This window comes from Temnothorax curvispinosus, unplaced genomic scaffold, assembly GCF_003070985.1.
Source record: "Temnothorax curvispinosus isolate PA1 unplaced genomic scaffold, ASM307098v1 QBEX01014279.1, whole genome shotgun sequence".
In the NCBI taxonomy this organism is placed as follows: Eukaryota; Metazoa; Arthropoda; class Insecta; order Hymenoptera; family Formicidae; genus Temnothorax; species Temnothorax curvispinosus.
Window position 1 is genome coordinate 596,058 of NW_020224059.1, and position 10,049 is coordinate 606,106.

At 38.7% G+C, this 10,049-nt stretch overlaps 3 protein-coding genes across 4 annotated transcripts in view; 1 reads left to right on the top strand and 2 right to left on the bottom strand.

Moving 5' to 3' along the window:
* The window catches only part of LOC112464515 (trafficking protein particle complex subunit 10), a 7,659-nt gene extending 2,263 nt beyond the window's left edge, over positions 1-5,396 (bottom strand). The window contains exons 1-10 of the mRNA XM_025031537.1: positions 4,792-5,396; positions 4,028-4,245; positions 3,608-3,801; positions 3,328-3,523; positions 2,892-3,003; positions 2,595-2,782; positions 2,281-2,499; positions 1,432-2,195; positions 555-1,221; positions 23-484 (exon numbers count right to left, since the gene is read on the bottom strand). Of these exons, the coding sequence (XP_024887305.1) occupies positions 23-484; positions 555-1,221; positions 1,432-2,195; positions 2,281-2,499; positions 2,595-2,782; positions 2,892-3,003; positions 3,328-3,523; positions 3,608-3,801; positions 4,028-4,245; positions 4,792-4,966 (3,195 nt within the window). The 5' untranslated portion in view covers positions 4,967-5,396. The remainder of the gene's footprint in view (positions 1-22; positions 485-554; positions 1,222-1,431; positions 2,196-2,280; positions 2,500-2,594; positions 2,783-2,891; positions 3,004-3,327; positions 3,524-3,607; positions 3,802-4,027; positions 4,246-4,791) is intronic.
* Positions 5,397-5,413: 17 nt separating this feature from the next.
* Positions 5,414-7,278, top strand: LOC112464516 (DNA-directed RNA polymerase II subunit GRINL1A). 2 transcript variants are annotated; one of them, XM_025031538.1, is made up of 5 exons: positions 5,414-5,492; positions 5,565-6,096; positions 6,164-6,425; positions 6,501-6,863; positions 6,976-7,278. In XM_025031538.1, the coding sequence occupies exons 2-5, from the start codon at positions 5,960-5,962 to the stop codon at positions 7,189-7,191; spliced, it is 978 nt and encodes a 325-aa protein (XP_024887306.1). In that variant the 5' UTR covers positions 5,414-5,492; positions 5,565-5,959; the 3' UTR covers positions 7,192-7,278. The 2 variants fall into 2 exon arrangements, with proteins under 2 accessions (XP_024887306.1, XP_024887307.1); XM_025031539.1 differs by having other exon boundaries at positions 5,427-5,496.
* Positions 7,279-7,353: 75 nt separating this feature from the next.
* Positions 7,354-9,645, bottom strand: LOC112464517 (60S ribosomal protein L13a). The gene is made up of 6 exons (XM_025031541.1): positions 9,551-9,645; positions 8,832-8,962; positions 8,260-8,369; positions 7,926-8,071; positions 7,595-7,717; positions 7,354-7,479 (listed from the first exon to the last, which is right to left on the bottom strand). The coding sequence occupies exons 1-6, from the start codon at positions 9,569-9,571 to the stop codon at positions 7,396-7,398; spliced, it is 615 nt and encodes a 204-aa protein (XP_024887309.1). The 5' UTR covers positions 9,572-9,645; the 3' UTR covers positions 7,354-7,395.
* Positions 9,646-10,049: the final 404 nt, after the last annotated feature.

Sequence of the window (10,049 nt, forward strand, 5' to 3'; positions counted from 1 at the left end):
AATAATGAATAGTTGTTCTTACCACATAATCCGTAATATCAAAGTTGCATCTGTAAACACTACATGCTTTCTCAATTCTCTCTAGATTATGTATATGTAGTGGATCATCGTCAACATGTGTATTACTTAATTCTTCAGTATCATTGACTGATATATATTTTACACGAAAGTCAGTCTTTATTGGTACCGTGGATTTCTCATCTTTTCCGATCTCAAGTTCCCACATAAAAGAAACGTTCATTCCATTGCCTATCACTAATTTTTGACCCCCGACAGGATTTAAACTTTTAAAGTTAACGTCTATTGACGAAATTGTCATTAATTCAGGTTCAGTTAATTGTAGAAGTTGACTTGTCAAGCCAGTCACGACAATTTGAATGAATTTTCTTTGTTTTGCTGTATGAAGTTTCATACTTGACATCAATGGTGGACCAAAATGCAACGATATGCTTTCTTCCGAACCCCATGGACATTGTATATTCAACTAAAAAAAAAAAAAGTTAAAATATTCATTGTGCAAGAAATAGAATAATAAAATTACAAGTGTTAAATACTTTATGTTCCATAGATGAAGCATCCTTCTTTGGTGGTAATTCAGCTAAGATCTTTAACTGCACTCTTATGGTTTGAAATGGTTCGCACGTTGGCAGTGGTATCTCTAACTCCTTCACCATTACTTTTTCAACACTTTGTGATTGCACTGTCAATCCGCGTGATGTGCGTAATTTTAACTTCATTTCTTCGGTTATCTTTGTACTTCCGCTCGAAATAACTAATTCAATATCTTGAATAAGACCTGCCAGTAAATCTCTGCCACAATTTACAGATATCGTTGGCTGCGTCTTTGCTACTTCGTAACATAATCGTGGATTCAGTATGGACGATAAAAACTCTAATTTTTCTTCTATCACCAATGATAATTGGCTAACTTTGTATAAACCCGGTTGATTTACTCGCCTTGTTAAGACAAATGTATTTATACCGGGTTTCATAACGAATTCATCACAGGAGAGCGCTTTGCTAAAATCACCCTTTGTATTGATTGAAGGTTTTCTATGCTTTGCACTGTCTGAACGTCTCACGAGCGGTTTCATATTTTTATTAATAACACTAGCAGCACCAAGACTCCTATCTTCCTTGTAATCCAAATAAGAATATACTTGCAAACGTAATAAACTGAGATCAAGTAGTTTCATATCTTCTAATGTGCACTTTGACAACCTGAAATAGAACAAAACTGAACAAAAATTCAACACATAGGAAATAGAAGATATACAATGAGCATTATTGTAAATATATAATATTAGAATACCAATATAAATAATATAAGTTCTTTTTTACAATTTATTCTTTTTGCCATAGTATTAAAAATTATATATATACAGATTTTTATAAATAAAAATAATTACAATTTTATTTATTAATACTTACAATTGTACTGGAGGCTCAACAGATGATTTTAGTCCTTTTTTCTTATTAGATATGGATGGCTTTTGTATCTCCTCTACAGAAATAGCAGCGCTAGTACATCTTACTTCCCGAGGAAACAAACTCTGTACACTGATTTCGACGTTAACTACACAGTCTTGTACTATCTTATCCATTACTTTAGCTTCCATACTGAGTATTGTAAAAGCACATCCGAGTTCCGCGAGTAATGGTTGAGGTGAAGAGATCATTTTCATATATCCTAACATTTCTTCCAAATATGTATTGCGTACAGTTATATGCAAAAGACTTGCGCTAGCTACTGCCGCGCACACTTTAGTATATTTCTCGACGTCGTCCATTCGTTTGTAACACTCGGCTAGCTCCAACTGCGTTTGCACAGCCAAGTGATTCCATCCTTCGTCCATATAAGTTTTCAAAGCGTCAGATAAAAACGCGACCGCTTTCTGATTTTCTCCGAGTTCGCTGTAGAATCGTGCCAATTCTTTCCCGATTAATCTGGCTGATCGAATACGGCCGACATGCTTGTATGTGCCCATAGCTAATTCTGCATGCTCCAGATACTGTTTCTTGAACGCTTCTTTGGATGATAGTGCCTCTTTTAACTTGTCTGTAGGAGTTAACTTTCCTTCTACTTGTGGCTCTGAATCTCCTATACCTGCTATAAGATACACAACTGTGTGTAACTGTTCACTAGTCGGTTCACTTCCTGGCATTAGGCCGCACAATTTTCCTAAGCTTCCTAACTAAAAAGAAAAAAAAAGGCATAAATAGAATGCGATATATAGAAAGATATACTATAAAATAATCAGTGTCAAATAAATAAATTACCTTATCTCTTGCAAGTGCCCACAAGCTAGCTGTATGTAAAGAGCACAAGTCCAATTGTTGATTGTTATCAATATTGATGGTGGACAATTGACAAGCTTGCAAAACCTCTAACGCACAGAGGAATGACCAGCATTCTACAGAGCCTTCAGGTTTCTGTACTTCTAAGATTCTCAGTTCGCTCAATGTGTTATGGACAAATGATAAGCACCTTTGTGCAACCTGTCAAAAATAATATCCAATTTCGAAATATGTACGAATTACGGTGTAATTATACGAAGCCATTAATTATCAATAACTGTTCAATTCATACAAACCTCCCAAGGTTTATTAAGCAGGAGTAGCATGGCACATTGTCTACTAAACAAGTAACTCCTAAGATCTAATAAAGATGCCTTACATTCAGCTAAAAGAAATCTTAGATGATGGTTTGTACCGTTATTTAAATTCACACCTCCCCAATTGTTGAGAGGCGTTTGAAACAGACTTAACCATCCTGGAGTATCTATGAACAATTTATCTACCATTTAGGTTTTCACTTTGTATCTCAATATCCGTTCTCATTTGATATCGTATACTTTTAATACAAGCTAGAATTTAAAGGCTTACAATACCTCCTACATTAGAATTGAGCACAAACTGTGTAAAGAGAGCGTCTAGTTCATCATACTGCACCAATGCCTCGTCGTACAAACCTAGCATTTGCAATGCAAATGCCAGTTCTTCCTAAAATGCCAATTCAACTTTGTAAAAGGAAAGATATAAGTTTCAAGATTTTTAATATTAGGGAATCCAGAGGAGTGACGCATTGCTCTTGTGTGAGAGCAGTTGACTCGTAGTCGGTGAGTCTCGGGTTCGTAATCCCGACCAATGTATGCTAGGTTTATTTATTTATTTAAAAAACTGATTAAAACGTTAAAGATATTATGAAAGATTATGAATAAAAAAATATAAGATAACTCGTTTCAGGAGTATTTCAATCAACATTTTAGTCAATATTTTATTAGGCAATTCAGTAGTGATAAGAATTTATAAGGAGAGTTATATTACCTGTAGAAGAAAATAATGGCAGAAGTTCCAACTAGGATTGTTCCGCCTTTCTCTCTGTTCTCGTATAATATCTTCAAAGCGCGACAGAGTTCTGTCATATGCAGTCAACATCAAATGACGAATGCGAGTTATCAAGCCTCTCCATGATTCCGCGGAACGAGATTCAGATTTAATTGGATTAATTATAGCAAAACATCTGTCAATTATAGACACAATTTATGGATATAACAACATCATTTCCTTATTATATTGCAAGATTAAATGTAAAGGGTCATATTACCTGTCGCCATTCTTGGCAGCAAAGTCACTTCGTATTTTATCTAAGACGGTAGTCCTGGGCAATAGCTTATTGGCCTTCTTTACATCATACGTTTCTACCATTACAATCATCCAATCTTGAATGTGATATAAATTCAATATCTTTAACCAGGCATCAATATCATCTCTGATACTAGTCTTATAAGTATCAACATCCTACAAGAATACATGATATAAAAGTTTATTGTTGCTAATTTATTAGGAATATTAATGCATCTAGATACACGTCAAATAAATAGATAATTCTAAAATTGCACAACATTATTGATAACTTTGTCTAACATAGTATCTCATATAGATGAAAGAAATAACATCTTGTATAAACAAATGTATCGTGTGACAAAAAACTGAAACTAGAATGGCATATCTTTATGGGACTTACAGAACATTCCGTCCAATAAATATGAAAGATTGGTTGCTTTATGAGATGCCAATCTTTGTCAGTGGGCAAAATATCCCTGGAAAATGGCACGAAGGTAGCCCCAAGTTTGACTTGCTTAATCGGCCTGCTGAACGACCTGCGCCATTCCACCGCATCCGCAGGTATAGCTTGGAGTAAATTCTTTTCCAACGTGGAAAACAAATTTTCATCTCCGGCACCTGTATCACCGTACAAATCATCATATTCCAATCCTATGTCACACGCTTTGAGGAATCAGGCAGCGCATTTGCATAGGTCAGAGTAACATCCTGTATCCATTGGATTACTCATTTGTGTTATAAGAAACCTTATAAGAAAGGACTACAAAGTCTCCACCTCGTGCGTTTGCCACACAAATTTAGATTAAATTCACATGACACCGGTAACAAAGGGGAGAAAAGGAATCAGGCAAAATCCTGGATTATCTAAAACAATCCGCATTACATGTTTCCCTGACAAAAACATTAAGTTAACATATGTTCTCCGAGAAAAATCTCGGGGAATCAAGATGCGCATTATTCGGTGTGCCGCGAATAATTTTAACCGGACACCGACTGTTTCGGTGCAGACAGGCGAGAGGAAGAAACGCGAGACGTCACGAGGATTGACAGACGGACGGAGCGCGGGGCGTCGAGGAAAGTGTCCGAACGACGGCCGTGTTATCGCTCCGGGGGGGGGGGGGGGGGGGGGGGGGGCAGGGGGGAGGCAGCGGTCAGGGAACTCACAGGTGACGATCGGTCTGCTGTCCACGGTAGCGGCCGCCTTGCGTGCCTCGCCAGCCACGGACGATCCCCCATTGCAGTTCATCGTTTCTGAGGACTGGCGGTGCGCCTCGCGAGCTCGCTGCTCCCGATCGGGCCCACGGTCATAACTCCTCGTCCCTCTCTCGCCGGCGCGCATAGGAAACCCTCTCCCCCTCGGCGGAGGGGGGTCGCTCGCCGAGCCCGCCGCGAGCGCGGAACACCACCAGGCGACTCTCGCTGAACGTTCAGAGGCAGTCGGGAGACGAGCCGAACATCCTTCGCCGAGCACTCTCGAGCTCCATTGAGGTTGGGATTTGGGATCCTTAACGTCTGTTCCCTACACCCCTGCAGCCTGCAGCCCTGCAGCCGCGCTGACTTACACCTTCCGCACTTGAGAGCGCGAGAGACGGTGCGATCGCGCGTCGGCGAGAGGAAGAGAAAGATAGAGGAGTGCGGAAAGTGCAATTGCGAGTTGCGAGGAATAGATATTCCATTCCGCGCGTTGTGATCGATCAGTGCCGTTTCGTATCGATTCGCGGAAAATCGGGTATCTCGATATATCGTGTCGTCGTTCTTCAGCGCCTTCGATTCATGTCAATTCGTGAAATCGTGAATTCTGAATTCGTGTTTATTATGCGTCTACCGTAAATGAGGTTCGCGGTTCGCTTTGTCGTTTCACGTTTGTAGGTTTGTTTCCTACACCTCTCGTTTCTCCTTTTTTCTCCAAGTCTAATTGTGTATCTGTTTCATTTTAGGTGCAAATTTCGTTCGTTTCACTCGAGTGGAGTAACGAAGCAATTTGTTTTGTCTGAAGATAAGACCGTGTCTGAGATATTCTTGAAAACCGATCGTTGAACTGTGCGATCGCGATGATGTGGTGCCGTTTGAATTAAAGCGTGAAATACGTTCTTCACGATATCTTTTAGTTTATTGCGAAGATATTTTCCAGCAGCTGCATCGATTTTCAGCGTCACGTTGTGTTGCGAATTCGTTTGAACTCCGATTTTCCCAATTCTTTCCCCAATTTTGCAAAAGTTTTCAGACATGTACATACAGTTTTTGTAATATAACGAATTTCGCGTAACCTCTCTTTACGCCGGTTTTGTGCAGAGCGATTGTCCTGTTTTAAAAAATTTGATAACGAAAAAATATGTCTACGAGTAAGATACCTGGCGAGGTAGTCCCGTCGAAGAAGGAAAGTCAAGGCTACATCGATGATTTAGGGAAGAAAGAGAGGTTTCAGTTGGAAGAGCTTTTAGAAAGGCAGAAAAAAATTCTTGCCAATAAGTAGGTAGGGCGGAAACTGTTGCATCCCAACATTTCAACTCGATCCTAAATCATCGCGTTTTTTCAGAAAGTTTATCTCGAGGCTTCCCGACAAAGGAGAGAAAATTATAAGTTTCCACGATAAGATACTGAAGGAGCTCGAACGTAGGAAGGAAGTGGAAGAGACGGCTAATTTGCTGTCGCGGCTTAACATAGCATCCGAAGGCAAAGCGGCTATGAGCAAATTGGAATGGACAGGAAAATATAGTGATAAGGATGACGAAGATACGACAAAGGTTGTTGAGCTGGACAGCGACGATGAGGAAGACCCATTGAAGATCCTAGCTCAGGTTGATAGATCTCGCGTGAAATATCGATAATAGCTCTAATTGATGTTATACATATGATCTATTATGTTCTAACAGCCTACAGGAACTGGTGTTCACAATAAGAAAATTATACACTTGGCACCTGAAGAAAGCCTCATCAAACCAGAAGATATAGCAGAGATTGAAACCTTCAAAACAGATTCTTTAGAAGTGAAACACGTGAACTATATCATTGACAAAGTAGAGAAGACACAGGAAATGAATAAAAGGGAGCCGTTTAAGCCATATAAAACGACCAAGAGCAACGTGCATGATCCAATGAAGGAAAAGCAAAGAAAGCTGCATAAAAATTGGGAGGTCACCGCAGCTACACCGCCTCTTATAGTTGGCGGAGCAGCCAAGGTTTTGAGCTTGAATGAATCTTTAAAATTGCAGAAAGAACAAACTGGAAAATTACAGGTATTTAGCATTTCCGATATATTTTTATTTTTTTCAGACAAGTATTCTCTGTTATACTACCCCCATTAGAAGTATATTTTTAATTAATTTCAAATATTTTAATATTTTGCAGGAAATTCAAGCAAAACGTGCAGTGGAACGTCTAGCTTCACAAATAGGACTGCCTGGTACTAGTCGAAATTTTGATAATTACCGTTCAAAATATACAAACGGCTTACTTTCCTCGTCTTCTTCCTCCGATAATGAAGAAGAGCACGAAGTGAACGACGAGGAAGATGACGATAGAGGCGGAACAGTTGTGTTTACTGTGGATTCTATAGAGAGTTAACAAAGACTGTTATGTTGTGTGTGTGCACACAAAAAATGTTTAGCTTTAAAAATATTTATTTTTACTTCAATAAAATTATTTTCATTATATGATTCTTTATATACTTCAATTTTGAATCACTTAATTATATTTCCAAGTTTGCGGGTAAAAAAATATTCTAAGTTAAGATGTTTTAGAGACTTTATTGTTTTTGTAACACATATGTTAATTGTATCCAAAATTATTGATGATTGCTGTGTACGGTGCCGTTGCTTTGGCAACTGCTTCACCAGCTTGCTTAGTAATTTTCTGCAAAACAAAAATGCAATGCTCGAGTATTCGCATACATGAAAAAATTCTTTGGAAAGAAGAGAGGTGTAAAGTACAGTCACTGATATAATCAAATCTTGGATGTGTTAGTTACCTTCAATTTATTCCTCTTTTGAACTTCGAGGATAGCTCTGACACGTCTCTTGTTCTCCAACGTGCGAACCACACCCTTGTACTTCCAGCCAACTTCGTGAGACAATCTACCCACGTGACAGTACTAAAAATCGAAACAAATCACGTTAGTATCCGTGCTTCAATATTGCGGCAAGACTATTTTGCATAAAAATTTCATAACTCAGTTTAAAATTTCACCATAAAAGTCAAGCTGACTCAGACGCAAATTACCTTACCATCATTGTTCTCCCGAAAAATAAGAAATCCAAGCAAGAATTTAAGCAAATTTAAATGTATGTAATATATCTTACCTTTCTGCCTGGTTTGAGACACATCACTCTCATAGCACCAGGTACAACGACACGCTTCCTGCGGTCGTATGGCGGTGGACAACCTTCGTAAACCTTCAGTCGCCTGAGAGCGTCCTTGCCTCTTTGTGTCTTGTGTGGGATCATGCCTGTAAACGAGTATTTTTTAGTATCTTCTTTTGCACTTGCTATATTTTAAGATAGCATAAGCAATCTTAGCGTCATAAAAAAGTAATTCTTTTCATTACCAATTCAAATAATGTAGGTAAGTGTGTTTGATAATCATGTACAATATTCTTATTTCATATAGCGCCAATATAATCTCAACTATACATACCACGAACTGTTTTCCAAAAGATCTTGCTTGGCGCTCGGAAGTGGAACGGACCACGTGCAGGATTTACGTTACATCTCTTACGCAGAAAAGACATGAACTTTAATTTGTTCCTACAAATCCAAAAATGTACATTATGTATCCATATTGTCTCAATATTACGGCAAGATTGCAGAATATTTCATGATTCAGTTTAAAGTTCCATCAAAGTCGAGCAGACTAACTTCAGACGCAAATTACCATACCATCATTATATGTTGTTTCTCTCAATAATACTGGATAATAAAATATATGTGAAAATAGATTTTAAAAATACTAGATAATATTAATGGTATCTACAATTGCTCACGCGATATTTTCTTACGTAACGAAGTAGAATAGCACAAAGTGGTAAAAGTAATATATGCTATTATTTATTCTTATACAATAAAACAGTAAATATTATATTAAAATCAAATATATAAAATTGAATTTTATAAGTTTATTATTGTAATTACTATTGGTTTTGTTTTAATCCAAACATAATATCGATCATTTCAAACAAGATATCGCTAAGTAATGAAGCCTTTACAAACCTGAAAAAGTTACCGCTAATGTTGAGTTGTTCGCTGCGTACGACAATAACCTTGTTGCCTTGCAGGATGGTCTTGGCAACGATAGCAGCCAATCGCCCAAGTAAATGGCCGCGGCCATCTATTAATATTGGCTGAAATAGTAATAATGTTTTTAATATCTCCTTTTGCACTTGCTATATTATAAGATAGCTGTAGCATAAGTAATCTTAGCATCATAAAAAGTAATTCTTTTCATTACCAATTCAAATAATGTAGGTAAGTGTGTTTGATAATCATGTACAATATTCTTATTAATCTCTATTACAGGAATTGAAAATTGACGATTGTACGGTGCGCGTGATTCTCGCTGCTTCGATAACGCTCCATTGAAGTGATATGCACAAGATTCACGATATACGCGGTGTACATTTTGAAATGCGAAAATATCACATATGAGAAAGTTAAAGTGTCAGTCTGGAATTTGTGCCGTTCGACGTGCACGACGCGTTTTGGTTTCCGCGTGGAAAATACGGTTATCTCCGAATAGCCAGAACGCTGCCAGAGACACGTGCGCGACAGGCGGTGGCAAAGCGGCTTTATTTTCGGTAATAGCGGAGTTTTCGAGGAGCTTTAAAGGAACTCGCGTGATACTCCGCATGTTGAGTAATCGCGATCGCATATATGCATCACGCAAGAGCTACTTCAAACTGTCTGAAATATCGAATCTCTGGGATACGAACCTTCTCGCTGAAGCCCGTCATCTTGCTAGCTTACCGGAAAGGAGAAAGGAGTCACGCAATTAGAGAGGCACGGCACGCGTCGTCGCGTCGCGAGCCTCTACCGGAAGAACTGGGAAGAACTATGGACTATGGCTATGGCGCGCGCAGAGTAGCCAACGTTAAGCGGGGAGCACTTCTGCACAACGCATAATGCGTAAGCATAAGAAAATTGATTGGTCTATTTCCTTATGCACATGTGTATGGACCAATCAATTTTCTTATGCTTACGCATTATGCGTTGTGCAGAAGTGTGTGCTCTCCGCTTTAAGGCCATCGCACACAAAATGCATAGCTTAGCATAAGCATAGCATAAGACCGCTAAACCAATGAGCATCCAGCATAAAGTCGCCATATTGATTTACATAAGATGCTCATTGGTCCAGCGGTCTAAAGGTGAAAGCACATAAAATTGCAGGAGCCATGAGCACGAATGCAGAAGCCATATGCGCATGCGCTATGG

What these genes read in the sequence shown, in the direction of transcription:
- LOC112464516 (XM_025031538.1), top strand. Translation starts at nt 5,960, where the DNA reads ATGTCTACGAGTAAGATACCTGGCGAGGTAGTCCCGTCGAAGAAGGAA. An exon ending in AAAAAAATTCTTGCCAATAA is followed by an intron (nt 6,097 to 6,163) that starts GTAGGTAGGGCG and finishes GCGTTTTTTCAG; the next exon opens with AAAGTTTATCTCGAGGCTTC. An exon ending in CATTGAAGATCCTAGCTCAG is followed by an intron (nt 6,426 to 6,500) that starts GTTGATAGATCT and finishes ATGTTCTAACAG; the next exon opens with CCTACAGGAACTGGTGTTCA.
- LOC112464517 (XM_025031541.1), bottom strand. Translation starts at nt 9,571, where the DNA reads ATGACGGGCTTCAGCGAGAAG. An exon ending in TGACGGGCTTCAGCGAGAAG is followed by an intron (nt 8,963 to 9,550) that starts GTTCGTATCCCA and finishes TTACTATTTCAG; the next exon opens with CCAATATTAATAGATGGCCG. An exon ending in AAAAGAGGAATAAATTGAAG is followed by an intron (nt 7,480 to 7,594) that starts GTAACTAACACA and finishes TTTGTTTTGCAG; the next exon opens with AAAATTACTAAGCAAGCTGG.